The 15,618-nt window shown below is 50.3% G+C and overlaps 1 protein-coding gene across 1 annotated transcript; it reads right to left on the bottom strand.

The window, feature by feature from the left end:
* Window positions 1-8,441: 8,441 nt before the first annotated feature.
* Window positions 8,442-12,505, bottom strand: LOC121837265. Its single transcript, XM_042292846.1, has 4 exons — window positions 12,138-12,505; window positions 9,143-11,783; window positions 8,620-8,830; window positions 8,442-8,497 (listed from the first exon to the last, which is right to left on the bottom strand). The coding sequence occupies exons 1-4, from the start codon at window positions 12,503-12,505 to the stop codon at window positions 8,442-8,444; spliced, it is 3,276 nt and encodes a 1,091-aa protein (XP_042148780.1).
* Between the last annotated feature and the right edge of the window lie 3,113 nt (window positions 12,506-15,618).

Raw genomic sequence — 15,618 nt, 5'->3', positions numbered from 1 at the left:
CGCCCGTGACTACTACATGCAACCGAGGGACCGGAACTGCGGGGCCGGGAACGAGGAGTGGCAGTGGCCACCAAGGGCTTCTCGTTCCGGGAGGAAGGGTAGAAGGGTGGGAAGGGAGAAAACAAAAGGCATAAACGGGCGAGGAGGATAGGTTTGTCTCCGAGAGATGTTCCTCAGTGGGACTGCTTGCTGCACTTCAAGTCCAACGACAGACAAGAACTCGTCCGTCGTCAATCGTTTGTCGGCGATTGTCGGCGACACAGAACTTTGTGGTGTCGTCGGACAAAAACCGGTGTTTGTCGCTCTAGTGGGACGAGGCTATGAATGTTATATTCGGCGGCAACACTTATAAGAACACCGTGCAGAGTCCAAGTAACGTCGCTCTCACGGTCCCCCTCGCTCGGATCAAGTATTGTCAGCGCCAGGAAGCCACGAACATAGATCAGACTCTCTCAACAAACGTCGCAGCATCCTGTTCATTGCACCGTCCTTTTAACAAAAATTCATCAATGAAACGCATTTGATCGCAGTATGCGTTCAATTAACGACGGGGAAGTTTCTGGACCCCCGAGGATGGACGACTCGGCTCATCACGGATGAATTATAAAGCTTTCTCCCGGTAAAAACTGAAGTTAGTAGTTGGAATGCCTCGAATCCTACTTCGAGGCTAAGAACATCACAAGCTCCGCAAAGTAGCAAGCCGTCTTCCTGGCGTTCTGCATGAATAAACCTATGACACCATACAAGCCCTGCTTGCACCGAAAAAGCTTTCAGATCGAGGTTGAGTTTGAGATCATCAAGCGCCTCAATGAACACCACGACCCCAAGCCAGCGAAAGTGCAGAGTTGGTTCAAATTCCATCAACGGAACAAATCAAACTACGACGGGCTCCGTTCTCGAGTACGTGGCCGCACTTCCTCCGCGATTATCAACTTTTCAAGGATTAGCATCATCAAAGGTCGCGGCGAGCTGTCGACACAAAAGACGGTTTGCCACGGTGCTGACGGCGAGTGTAGCAGTGGAGGGGGACAGGTTTTGTTCACTTCCGCATATCACACATCAGTTCCGTTAGCCACCACGGCAACTGCAGATTGGCAAATATTTTTTTTTCTTTGCGACTACGCACGGGAATAGCGGTTTTTCGAGGCAAAGTGACACGTTTTTGGTCACTTGAGCTTGGGTAAAAAATATAAAAAATACAAACTGCCAATTCTTTCAACACTAAAATCGTTGCACCACCCCTTTGACGTGCATCACGCAGTAGTGATACATGACTGCGTGCCACTATGACGTTCATCGACAGTGAAGCAAGGAGGGACGGCGATTGAACCTCGAATTCCTGGATTCTGCAGTCCAAGCTTCCTGCTTCATGTGCTCCGAGCTGTGGTGCACTAACACGCTCGGCCACCGATCCCCTCAGCAGTGCCATCGAAGGGTTATGCGCCTCGGTCCAGCCCCACGAGCTGACCGCTCGACCAATGTCAGCGACCTTAGTGTAGCTGCATCAGTGTTGGCAACCGTTCTTCGTAAAGCAGTCCTTGTTAAGGAGATGAACAGCTTCACTCTGGTTAGTCTAAAACGTTGAAACGTGCCACCTGTGAGAAGAGTGTGGGTTTCCACGGTAAGGTTTTCCTAGTGTGCCACTGCGAAAAGCCCTCTTTGTGTCGCGACTTGGCTCAGGTTGCCTTTCCGGTTGAACCTTTTTGGTGTATGTTACTTGTACCCTAAGATTTCTTAGCTGACGCGGGAGTCTGCTAGCCTCCCATGCATTATGCACTTATTATAAAGTCGCATTCACTTAAGACCTGACTGCTTCTTCCAACACATTTCAAATCAGAGACTTGGGTTGCCAAAGGCATGGTAGCGCTTTTTTGGACGAGGACAAAAGAAAGAAAGACGAGACAGACACGAGCGCTGACTGCAACTATTTAATCAACATGGAAATGAGGCATATATACATGCTTCGATCCTATCAATCAACCAACCCCAGGCCTAGCCGCCACTTGCATGAACTGCACCTCCTTATCGAAAAGGTCGATAGATGCAACGCTGACACACCCCAGCCCTGCCCTTTTTATTTTGTCTGCTTCGATAATCTCCCTAACAGTTCTATTTTTATGTTTAGCGAGTATGGAGCATGAGTCAAACAAAGGTTTGCACCCGAAGTCATGGGAATGCATTGAAAGGTGGCCATCCCGATAGTTTTTGATGTTTAGACTATGTTCTCGGAGCCTATCGTTCAGGCATCTCCCAGTCTGACCTACATATTTCTTACCGCATGTTAAAGGAATCTGATATACCACACCCTCAACACAAACGACAAACGACAAATCCGTTTGTCGTTTGTGTTGAGGGTGTGGTATATCAGATTTCCTTAACATGCGGTAAGAAATATGTAGGTCAGACTGGGAGATGCCTGAACGATAGGCTCCGAGAAGATAGTCTAAACATCAAAAACTATCGGGATGGCCGCCTTTCAATGCATTGCCATGACTGCGAGTGCAAACCTTTGTTTGACTCATGCTCCGTACTCGCTAAACATAAAAATAGAACTGTTAGGGAGATTATCGAAGCAGACGAAATAAAAAGGGCAGGGCTGGGGTGTGTCAGCGTTGCATCTATCGACCTTTTCGATAAGGAGGTGCAGTTCATGCAAGTGGCGGCTAGGCCTGGGGTTGGTTGATCGATAGGATCGAAGCATGTATATATGCCTCATTTCCATGTTGATTAAATAGTTGCAGTCAGCGCTCGTGTCTGTCTTGTCTTTCTTTCTTTTGTCCTCATCCAAAAAAGCGCTACCATGCCTTTGGCAACCCAAGACCAATACCAACTAGCGCAACATACAGCTTTGACAAATCAGAGACATGTGAAAGAGGGTTGTCCACTTACGCATACTAAGGATGAGTTTTATTAATGAGTTTCGCTTGAAAGGACGGTGTAGCGAACTGGAATCTGCGACGTTCGTTGAGAAAGTCTGATCTATTTCCAAAGGTCATCCATCCACCAGGAGCGTGACAATAATCCACGACGGGTCCCCTTCACCGACGCTGCTCATTGCAGAGGTCTCCATGCGTCTCGCCTTTACCGTCAACCGACGGGTACGACTTGACGAGCATTCCTTTGACTTTTCGTTGAACTCTTTGCTTGAAACACGCTCTTCCAAGTGTCCCTTGTGGAAAAATTTGCATGCATCTTTAGCGAGCTTGCATTTATCAGGTGAACGCATACCTGCGCAAAGGATACAGGATTTCTTTGATGATCTCGCCCCCTTACTTGTGGTTGCAGTGGAACTGGGCACATTACCTTGTTTCCGCATCTGGAATTGCTGGCTGGCGGCCGACTCTGTTTTCAATGCGAGAGTGTTGGCGCAGTCTAAAGTGATGTTCCGTTCCACTAGCAAACGTTGAAGGTGGGAATCCTTGATGCCACAAATTAATCGGTCCCTCATCACCACTTCGAGCGGTAGCACAGAGGAGAATTCTCTCGCTGGGGCTTGCGGGACCTGTCGAGTCTTTTGTGGTGAACTGGCATTTGACACAAGCATGGCTGTGGTGGCCGTCGCCAGAGAGGGTGTGGTCGTTGTGGCCGTCACTGTACCGAAGTTGCAGTCGGCAGTGATTTTTTTCAGTGCGACCACATCCTCGGAGACGGAGCCCATCGTAGTTTGATTCGTACCGTTGATGGAATTTGAACCGACTGAGCACTTTCGCTGGCTTGGGGTCGTGGTGCTCATTGAGGCGCTTGATGATCTCAAGCTCGACCTCCGAAGCTTCTTGTGCGCGGGCAGGGCTCGTACGGTGTCGTAGGATTATTCATGCAGAACGCCATGAAGACGGCTTGCATCTTTGCAGAGCTTGTGATGTTCTTAGCCTCGAAGTAGGATTCGAGGCATTCCAACTACAAACTTCAGTTTTCACCAGGAGAAAGCTTTATAATTCATCCGTGATGAGCGGAGCCGTCCATCCTCAGGGGTCCAGAAACTTCCTCGTCGTTAATTGAACGCAAATTGGGGTTAAATGCGTTTCATTGATGAATTTTGGTTAAAAGGACGGTACTATCAGAGCATTGATGCATCACTGTGATCTAAAGGTGGCTCATTCAGAGTGGGTTCGGAACTACAATAGCACGTCCTGGATGCCCAGTTCCCAGTGGTGCTGGCTAGATTGACAGCTTTCAGGCTCCTTGTCAATTCCAGTGCCACACGCAGTCGCACACCAAGCCCTCCTATAGCGTTACGGAGAAGTTTTGTGACCAGAAGCGTAATAAAGGACTATGCTACAAGTTAACATTTGCTGTGCTGTTGGCAGTGGGTAGGACTTCTGTTTCAAGACTGGATTAATGATGCGTTTATGACATGCACATAGCCATATCACGCCGTGTGACTTCCCCACGGGTACAACCGGAGTACTCCATGTAGATTTCCGCACCGGGGGCAAAATTCCTTGTTGCACGAGTTGCGTGATGGTGTACTACACCTTTGGCTCATGGGCCAAAGGAACAAGTCGACGCTTGTGGTACTTGGGTTTAAGTTTAGATTTAGTGTGAAAGTATGTGGGTCTGCCAAGTCCTTACTCGAAGACCCTTGGAAATTCTTTTGGCAGTCCTTGAGTCTGTGGGAGTGGCTCGGCTAATTGAAGGACACCTTAAATAGTAGTGCTTTGTGTTGTGTTAGGCGGTAGACAAGAGAAAGGCCGTCCTTTCTCAAGCCTCGACAAAGAGTGTTTCAATTTGTCATCTTCTTGGACCCCCCCTCTCTCTCTCTCTCTCCCCTTCTGAATGCGCAATAGACCTTTCCGCAAAAGACCTTGCAAAGGGGGGAATTGTGGGGCTCTTCGGATGTATGCTCGTGCCGGCTCGAATGCTTTGTATATCGTAGTAGTAGCACGATTCTCTCTTTCTTATCATTAGGAGCTCAGAACATGCTAAAAATTGAGTGAGTGGTAAAAAAAGTGGTCAACACACCCTCTGTTTTGCTCTCCCTCTGCCCCGTCTTCGCTTCTTGGACAATTCCTCGTACCATACATCTGGACGTCGCAGTGCATAAAGTAGACGCTGGGGGCATCACATATTTCCAGAAAGGTCTGTTGCCCACGCATCACGTAGCTTATCGAATACTTCAAACCGGTTTCCTTCAAGCAGGCTTGCTCCACGTCTTTTCACGGTCAGCAATGGTGGCTCACGCTCCTTTCCCTTGAACCGCGTGGAAAAATTGACACTTCCCAGAACCACCAACTTACATTGTGGATACGTTCGGAGAGCAGTTTAGGTTTAAGTCTCTGCTGCCGTTCCAAGCCGACACTATCTCTTTAGAACAATTGTTGACCAAGCCTCACCATCTATGCAGATAAAAATTTCATTTACTTGAACTTCAACGATTTCTACCTTGGTTCAAAGATCCCAGATGATGATTGGATTCCACTACCGGAGCGTGGTGCTTGGATTTGGCCAACTACTGACGGCACGCATGTATGATGAGTCCCTTTCCACCACAGAAATGGCGTGTTTAAAATTATAGCTACTTGCATTGTGCGCAACATTTTCTAGCTGTACTCAAAGATGTCTTCCCTGCGCCAAAGCTGTGGCTTGGCATTGATGAACCGTTTCATGCCTTGTGTAGGTGGTGTTTGTCCATGTGGCGAACCTCTGCCGTCTCTGGAGCCCGGAAATGTGGGGTTTTCCGTTTGTCGCACACTCCGCAGCAATCGCAAGTTGTTGAGCTCAACAACTTGCGATTGCTGCGGAGTGTGCGACAAACGGAAAACCCCACATTTCCCTAGCGAAAGCGAGATCTGGTGTGGCGAGAAGGTGTCGCTAAATCGCTTCTTCACACACCCAACAAACTAACCGGTCACAAAACTTGTACGAAAACTATGTCTACTCGCAGTGCTGAGCGACACGACGCAGCACAGCAATGTAGTTGGGCACAGACTCGCCAGAAGCACTTGTCGAGTGTGAACCGGTGACCTGTTGCCAACGTCCTTAGCCCCAAGTCTCCTCAAAAGCGGAGTCAAAAAAAAGACGTTGAAAGAGGGGCGTACACAGAGGGTTGACATGCGCGGCAGAAGACTCCACGCTTCATGTCGTCCACGAACTCATCAGGCAACAAGTAGAATTAAGTCCAGCTGCTCTCTAACCTGTTTTCATTCTTCTGATGCTAATGCTGGGTGCCTCCCCTGTTGTTTATGCTCATATCCACATGTTATGTACAAAAGCAGAGGTTACATCCATTCGAACTGTCTGGATTAATGAAAGGAAAAACACAGCTGCTCATCCGAACAGATACAATCAAACGTCTGCTCCGTGTCCAGGATTTTTGGGTGCAATTTTGAATCCGACACGAGTTCTTAAAACTGATTATTTTGCAGCCGTGTCAGTTTCGGGCTCAATTTCACATTTTGTCACATGCACACACAATTTCACAGGCACACAAGTGTGATGTAAAATTCCGACATGGTACAACTTAAGTAAGAACAGAAGAGGTTTATTCATTGTTTACAATTGGTGTTTACAGCGAAAGGTGTCACACTTTAAGGCTGTTTCACTCACCTGCAAACTGCTTACGAAGGGAATGACTTCAAACCGATTTTAGCCTCTTGTGACTGACTGGTCAGCCACAGGTCATAAGCTGTTGCAAGTGTGTGAAGCTGCTTTTACATGAAAAAGCTGTAGTAGCTTCCAAAGTTACAGCTTTCATGTGCGTTTGAGGCGACATGCCCGTTTGCTTTACCCTAGGTCTCGAGAGAAACTATTATTACCATTTGTGAACTTCTTTTTGTACACGTAAACTGTTGCTTTTCAGTGTGAACTTGCCATTTTGCAAGGGACTGAGGAAATAGCATTCTTTGAAACCAGCACTGCATTGCAACAATATATTTAATGTGGTGAAATAAAAACTTTTCGAGTTCAAAGTATGCACTCTTGTTTTTTCTCTTCATAGTTCCACTGGGCATGCCTATCGTCATACGAGTGTTTCTGACGGTACTAAGCTAATTTCTTTACCTCTTCCCCAATTTGCGGTTCGAGGGTAGAGCAGCTTTTTTTTTATTTTAGGTCGGGAGAGCCGCGGCACCGCTAGAAGGCAAGCACGAAGATCTGCGTCGCCGCGAGTAACGGTGATGCGATGACAACGTACAGGCGAAATAAAAATGCTGACAATACTTCAAATTCAGCTTGTGGGTCGGCGTAAGCGTTCGTGACGACAGAGCATATTTTCGTATCGAAAAAGGCAAGCGTTCATGCATGACATGGTTCACATCCGCCACGTCGGCGACGAACCTGCGCGGCAAGAATAGCGGCGACATCGAGACCCGACGTTGGAAACCGAAGGCTCGACTTCGGAAACCAGCGGTAGGCGTTGGTAGTAACCTTGCTTCGCTCTTATCAAGCGACGAGTTGAGAACGCTAAGAGAAGTACTTGCGCCTTTTACGCACTCCTGTGCAGAAGCACGATGTGAGACGTCGCATACTGCGGGCGTCGCGTAGTTGCGTCACCAAGTGTTGAGTCCCTCGCGTCACCGCGTTCACAGCGTCTCAGCCGCGACTGCGTCGATCACGTGGGCTTCCCGTCTCAAGCGTTTCTGGCTTCAGCCGCGACTGCACCGATGATCGACCGCGCACGATTCGTGCTTCAGGCGGCGGCGGGCGCCATGTTTACCTTGCCACAACGGCGCGTGTGACGTCATGTCACGTGACAATTCGCTAACCAATAAAACAACTGGTTTCGGTTTGGAGCGGAAGTGACGTCAGGTCACGTGACATGACAAATTGCCTTGGCGGAAGTGACGTCATGTCACGTGACAAGGGGGCGTGGCCAGGTGCTGTACGGGATATGGTTTGCTTATACGCGTCCGGGTGTAGACTGTACCCCCGCTCCCGCGAACACAAGTCATGACAGAGCCTTGAGTACTGCGAATTGCCCGCTCCGCCTGTGCCCTCGGCCCCTACTGCGTTTCTTCATTGGCACCCACCAGCCTCGACAGTGCATCGGCGTTCGCGTTTTCGACTCCCCTTTTGTGCTCAATGGTCAGATTGAATCTCTGTAGCGCTAGAGCCCATCGAGTCAGCTTCGCGCTGTGCGGACTGCTCAGAGTCAGATACTTTAGTGTATTGTGGTCAGTCACCACGCGGGGAGGCACTCACTTGATCGAATGACGTTTTAGCGAACGCCCACGTTTCATCGAACGACACTTTAGCGAATAGTCGGACGCCGCGAAGCGGCGTTTTCGGGTGGGCCAAGTGAGTTCATATTTTTGTAATGAGTTGCCGTAGACTGTCGCCGCGAAGCGGCGTAAAGCGCAGCGCGACGGATGGGTTAACGCGCGCCCCCGTTATTCGCTAAAACGACCATTCGCTCAAATGTCGCCGTTCGCTAAAATGTCATTCGCTCTTGTGATATGGACCCCACCACGCGGACCTGTGCGCCAAAAAGCCAGACCTCCAATTTATCCAATGCCCAGATGATTGCGTAGGCCTCCTTTTCTATCGTGGCCCAGCGAGCCTGGGTCGTACTGAGCTTCTTACTTAAGAATGCAACCGGACACTCCTTGCCCTGGTCATTGCGCTGTGCAAGACACGCTCCGACTGCGTAATCGGAGGCATCGGTGGCAAGGATGTACTCGCGATTGGGGTCTGGTGCGTAAAGCGATGCCGCGCGCTTGAGGCAGTCTTTTATGTTTTCAAATGCGCTCTGCGCCTCGGTATCCCAAGGCAGCTGTTGTGGTGTTCGCCTGTTGGTCAGATTAGTGGGAGGTAGCACTATGCGGGCGTACTCCGGAACGTACTGTCGGTAGTAATTGGCTAACCCCAAGAAATTCCTGAGCTCCCTTTTTGTCTGCGGTGCAGGTATTTCCTCAATCGTCTTGACCTTCGCTGGGTCTACACTGAGTTTTCCGGAGCCTACAACATGCCCCAGAAACTCAACCTCTGGTTTCACGAAACGACTCTTGGCTGCATTTACTCTAAAGCCTGCGGCCGCGACTGCAGTGAGCACCTTCTCAAGGTGCTGGAGGTGCTCCTCTTATGTCTCGGAGAATACAGCGATATCGTCAATATACGCGCACGCGTATTCCCTGTGGGGTGCTAGCACACCATTGATAATTCTCTGGAACGTGGCGCTCGCATTCTTCAGTCCAAATGGCATTACCCTCCAGGCGTACTCACGAACCGGTGTCACAAATGCCGTGATAGCTTGTGCCTGCTCATCCAGTGGTATTTGCCAATATCCCCTTAGCATATCAATCAAGGTTATATACTTCGCCTTTGCCACCTGCAGCAGCAACTCGGAGGGTGGACTCATCGGGAATGCGTCTGGTTCGGTGATGCTGTTGAGCTTACGATAATCGCAGCACAGCCTCAGCCCCCCATCCTTTTTGCTTACGCATACGATTGAATACGCGTGCGGGCTCTCAACAGGGTATATCAGGTCCCACGCCAAGAGCTCCTGTACTTGCCGTTCGACTTCCTTTCGGAAAGACATTGGTACCTTATCCGGATGAACGGGCTCTCGCGCCGCGCCCTCCTTGATCTTTATTTTGTGCATGCCAACTGTGCACCTTCCTGGCCTGTCCCCGAAGACCTGGCCGTGCCTAGTGACCAGCGCGACAACCTCAGCACGCTGTGACGGCTTCAAGTGACTCAACGCAGCGAGCGGTATTCGATGGTTTCGTTCACCTTGCGTTGGGGATGTTTGGATGTCCCCAAAATCACTGTCACCCTCGAAAATCAAACCCACGGCGCCAACCCGGGCGTGGTACGCGCGAAGCTTGTTTGCGTGTACTGATCGAGATGTTCCATCCTCCATCTCAATCAAGTAACTGTACGGCCGTAACTTGCGAACCACCTTAGCCGGTCCTTTCCACTTGGCCACTAATTTGCCCTCGCCCTCTCTCTCGAGCCATAAAACCTGCTGCCCCTCTCTAAACTGTTTGTCTGTCGCCCGCAGATTATACCTGCTAGCGTACCTACATTGCTCCACCGTAGTACTGTCTTCGGCCCTTGCGTTAGCCTCAATTAACCTTTCGCGCAAGCGCGATAGGTATTCCTCTGCGGACACGCCCAGAGTGTCCGGGACAGCCCAATCGCCAGACCATGTCTTTTGAAGTATCGAGAGTGGCCCCACTGGTACCCTCCCGTACATCAGCTCAAACGGCGATTTACCCGTCGTTACGTTCGGGACCTCTCTGTAAGCCCAAAGCAGGAACGGTACAAACTTGTCCCATTCCCGCCCATGCTCCCTCACAATGTGAAAAAGCATCGACTTGAATGTTCCATTCCAACGTTCGACGAGTCCGTTACTTTGTGGGTGGACCGGCGTGGAGAATCTCGGGCACGCCCCTAGCTTCGAGAGAAGCTGCTGGGTCACCTTTGCAGTGAAATTTGTCCCCTGATCACTACACACCACCTCGGGGACTCCCAGACGCGCGAAGATTTCCAATAACGCATCACACGTGGCCTTTGCTATCAGTGTCCTGAGGCACACTACTTCTGGCCATCTAGTGTTAACGTCTACTACGCACAATGCGTATCTGTGACCACGCGCCGATGGCGGGTCAATCGGACCGATGCAGTCCATGTTAACCACCTGAAAAGCGGTTTCCGGTCTGGCCAGTGGCGTGATTGGTACGCGGTCCAGCGTACGAGCTGGGGACCTCACCTGACACGACAGACACGAACGGCAGTATTCTCTTACGTCCCGCGTTATGCTTGGCCAGAAAAAGGAGCCCTTTATACGTTGCAGCGTTTTCCGCTCGCCGAGGTGCCCCGCCCACGCAGAATCGTGTGCCATCTTCAACCCCTTTGAGCGGCGATCTGACGGTAGCACGAGTTGACAGCACTGATGTCCTGCGATCGGTTCCTGATGGAACAGCAACTCGTCGCGTATTGTCATGCCATGCGTCCCCTCCCAGGCCTGTGCCCACGCCTCACGCAACGACTCATCTGCCAATTGCGCCTCGCGAAACTGTTGCCGCGTCGTTCGCGTCTGCGCGTTACCGCCCTCCAAGCTCTCAGCCTCCACCGCGCAAGACAGTGCATTTTCGGTGTGTTCTAGTTCGTCTAAGCTTTCTTCCTCTTCCACTTCTTCACCACGCATTTCTATGTCCTCCTGAACTTCGCATCCCACTCTCTCCTTGAGCAGCTGGTCGTAGTCCTCGAGAGCAATCAAAACATCCACTCCCGTGACTAGCCTGTCGGTAAGCGCACACAAGACTCCTCGTTCTGACGGATTGAATGACACGAGCGGTACGCCCTCTGTCGCCGTTAATGGGACGTACGCCAGCTCTGCAATGACCTGTTCCCCGAATGCACCAGTCAACTTTATAGTCGACCCTGCACTCTCATATTTCTGACAAGCTGCCTTTCTAACCACTGTTATGTCCGCCCCTGAATCAACCCTTGCGTGTAATGTCCGACCTGCGTTAGTCAGTGTTACTCCTCTCGTACCGATGACCTTGCTCACTTTAGGTAGTCCTATTCGAGCTTGGGAAGCTTCCTTCTCATACTGCGGAAAGGCTACCCGAGCAATGACAGACCTGTCTCTGCCCTTGACGAGGCGGGCTTCCGTGGTTTCCCTCGTTGGGCACTGCTTAGCTATGTGCCCCGTTGCGTGACACTTGAAGCACTGTTTCCTTATACGTGCGTCCCAGTTGGCTTTCTTTGCTTGCGACGACGCCACAGCCTCGCCTGCCGTCAAATTCACAACCGGCGCACCCGTGCTAGACACCACAGCAGGCCTGTTCTTACGGCTTTCGTCGTAACTCTCTGCTAGCTTCACTACCTCGATAGGCCTGAGGAAACCTGGTTTCTCATTCAAAATAACATGCGCCCGCGCTTCCGCAGTTAAACACTCCCTCAAACGGTCTGCTACTGTCAGGTGTTTAAATTCTCGCAGCGAGCTCACCTTGCAACTTTCCAGATAGCAATCAAGGTAATTTTATAACCTCACTGAGAATTCCTCCCAAGTTTCCTTCGCTCCTTTCGTCGACCCAGAAAACAAACGCTTGTATTCAGCCGCGGAAAGCCGCAAACCATCCAAAATTTTGCTTTTCAGAGCAGCGTAATCTCTTCTCTCTTCCGAAGAGAGCCGCGTGAGAAGACCCCGTGCCCGCTCACTAAGCCGCGGCAAGATCAGTCCGGCCCACCACTCGCGTGGCACCTCGTACGACTCAAGGGTGGCTTCTACATCTTCGAACCAGCTAGGCACGAGTGCCTCCTGGCTCGGCATTGGCGCAAGAACACCTTTTAATAGACCTGCAAATTTCAGCCGTCTATCCTCGTCCGCCTTTGCGGCCACCGCGAAGCTGCTGTCAACCTCGCCAGGCTCTGCACTCCTTTGTGATTGCAGCCGCTGGACTTCCAGCTCCATTCGCTGCTTCTCTCGTTCTGCCTCAGCAATTTTTAACTGTAACTGCAGCAGCATAATCTGCTGCTCCGATGCCGCCTCTGATGTGGTATTTGCTCCTCCCGTCTGACCTGTGAGTGCCAACTCATCTCCCGCCCCATCCGCCATTTCCCCTGTTTCCTTAGCGATATCACTCCTCAAAACCCAAGGCTTTGGCATAACATGCGCCCAACAGGAACCAAGGGGGTACTCGACTAGCTACCCAAGCGCTGTGCTGCGTGGCCCTCGGTGCCCCGGCTGGTCGGATTAGCTTGGAGTGTCCGATGGCTCTCCACGGTCCAGCTTGAGGTCGCCGCCTTCACCAGTCCCGGTCGTCCCTCGTCACAGCGGAGTTCTTCAGCTCAGCCTAAGCAGATCCTGCCGACTGCGCCACTTCTGCAACCGCCTCTTCACCTTTGTCCGTGAAGGCGCCCGACGTTCGCCGATCGGGTTAGTTGCCCCTCGACGGGCTGCGGTTCCAATCTGCCGGCACCTTGAAGCAACTCCTTTAGGACTGATATGATAGTTTATTGCATATTTACAGCAAGAAGCATGTTTAGTCCCGCTCGGGGTCTGTCCCCCTGACAAAAGAGTCCGCTGCTTTTATAACGTTCAGCCAAGGGCGAGAACGAAACGTCAGTCACGTAGGCCGCGTAGCCCGCATGCAGCTAGAGTACCCGGTGTCGCCGGAACGTGCCACAAAGCCGTTCGGATGAGGCGCTCGCGGACCGGAGCTTGGCCGTCCCGACCGTGGTCCAAGGCCGAGGAAACGACGGGGTGTGTCGTCGACCGCATCCCGTACGGTAGGCCAAGGGCGCAACGTGATGCCGCGCACGTAGCACCTCCGAAGACTACACCCGCCTTCCCCGGCGTGTGTGCGGTTGAGGTCATCGCCGTCAGTCCTTGAGGTTTGTGCCGTTGCTCGGTGTTGCGTCGATCCCAGGTGTTCCGCCGCCAAGTGCTGCATCTTGAGCAGGCGGCTTCAGCACAGCGCGATGGCCTTGTCTCCTCCAACCACGCGCTCCATCTGTGTCAGGAGCTTTGTACATGCGCAGTTGAGCCCGACAGCTCTGTTTATGCAATTTTCATTATTCTGTTTGTTTGTTCTTAGAGCGCAGCACTTAGGCGCCCGTTTCCGGCTTGGGCGACGTCGCCGTCGGCGTAACCGCACGTTGCATTATGAAACGTTTCCCATAATGACGTCACGAGAGTTTCGAGATTGACGCCGTGAGAACCACGAGGTTGACGTCACCCTCGCGACGTCACACGGTGCCTAAGATTAGCGGGAACATTTCCCCGATAAATCTAACGGAAAAAATGCCCCGCCAAAGTTGGACGATAAAATTTCCCGCTAAATTTAGCGGAAAAATCTTCACGCTAACTTTGACAGAAGAAGTTTCCCGCTAAGCTTAGCGGAAACGTTTCCATTCTATATATAACGGCAAATATTCTCCGCTAAATTTAGCGGGAAATTTAGTGAAATTTACGGCTAAATGGGAGGGGAGCAGAAGAGAAGGAGTGGAGGCTACGGAGGGGGAGGTGGGCCATTCCCTCCACTCCGTACCCTCCCCTCCTCCGCCTCAAGAACTGCGCTCTAATTCGGCATTACAGAAAATTCTATACGTCGTTCATTTTTTATTATTTCTCCAAAGATTGCTTTGTCTAAATCTTTGCTTTTCAACCCTTTCTCATGTAAATCAACCGGAATGGCAACACCACTACTAGGGTATGCACGTGCGATCTCTTTGCTCAAGGAGACACTTCGGCTGCGCGAAGTCTTGCAGAGCAAAAGCAGCGGCCAAAAGATAAGGCTATGCACTCATGGTTCTGCCCGTCAGAGAATACATTTAAAATGAGAGTATTTCCATATAATGCTAGTGTAGAAAGAGCCAAAAAAGTAGAAACTGCCGCATAAAGAGATTCTTCTTCTAAGCCTGCTGAGCCTAGTGAATTGTGTGACAGGCAAGGAAGGTTTGCTTTCTCTTGTTCTATTGAAAACTGTCAGTACTGTAGTACGGTAGTGTTTTAACTCCTTTTATAAGATCATATCTGGTCCCAAAGTAGTCGTATATGCAAAAAAAGAACCAAAATGGGCAAAACGATGAGTTACTCGCTTGGGTTGAGCTAGTTGGTGCATTACTAGGACAGGCCCACTTTTCCTTTCTTTTTTTCACGTTTTTTCGTCTTCAAGATCAGGCTGCGCTATCCTAATAAAGCTATGAGCTTACAAAAAGCAGAAATCATAAGGTTCCTTGTCTATAAACTCTCTAGGGTGTCGCAGGGGCAGTCAGCTGTTTTGTTTGCATACTTTTTGTCCCAAAATAGCAAAATATTGCTTCCCCTCCCCCCCCCCCCCCCCCCCCCCCCTTCGTTGACCCTCGTCCTTTCGAGGGGTGGCCTACCTGGCCTCCAGGGCTCTCAAACTCCAATGAGTTTCAGACCCCTGGTATAAACGTAGCTAAAATGTACTCGGGTCATGGCTATAAGCTTTGAACAATTAAGGGAGCCGATTACATGGAATAGTCCTCCAGCCATAAGATAACGGTGCACTGGCGTTCACCTCAGAAAAAAAATTGCTATGATAACATTTTTAATGGGTTCATTTTAAAAAAAAAGTTAAGCGGCAGCTTATTGATCAATAATTCGTGCAACGTCTTCTTTGTCATCGCTATCTTGCGCAAATATACACTTTGATGAGCAACTGAAAATTATGAAACCAATTTTAAAAGTTATGCGGTCAGCGCATCTAACTTGACAGTGAAAGGTTATAATTAAATCAGCGACGGCATGAGAGTATGGATGCTAGACATTTCACGATACAAGAAAAACCACAAGGAAAAGAGTGACACGAACACTTAAAGACCGGCATTAATTCGCCTTCGCGTTCACCTGAAAAATATTGCTCTTAACGGGACACACAACCTATGAATACGGTCAACCAACGCAAATGCTGTATTATGACCCTCGTTAAATGGAACATTAGGAGGTCGTGAAAGTTCAGTTTAATTATATAAATAGATAGGTGCCTTCCAGGTAATGTTGACAATGCTTTAGCACAGGGTTACACTTGCGCGCCGCACAAACTAGTTTTAGAAATCCAGCTATAATCATACCGTGTCCGATTAGACCGACGTCCGACACTTCTGAAAACACCAGTTTTTGAGTCACGTGGATACTAACATCAATGTAGCCTCGTCAGGTGATTGGTCAAAGTGAACGGTGTCAGATCGTCTTGTGCATTT

The sequence above is a fragment of the Ixodes scapularis genome, unplaced genomic scaffold (genome assembly GCF_016920785.2).
Source record: "Ixodes scapularis isolate PalLabHiFi unplaced genomic scaffold, ASM1692078v2 PGA_scaffold3__209_contigs__length_174095766, whole genome shotgun sequence".
Taxonomy (NCBI): domain Eukaryota; kingdom Metazoa; phylum Arthropoda; class Arachnida; order Ixodida; family Ixodidae; genus Ixodes; species Ixodes scapularis.
This window is presented reverse-complemented; position numbering and strand designations above follow the sequence as displayed.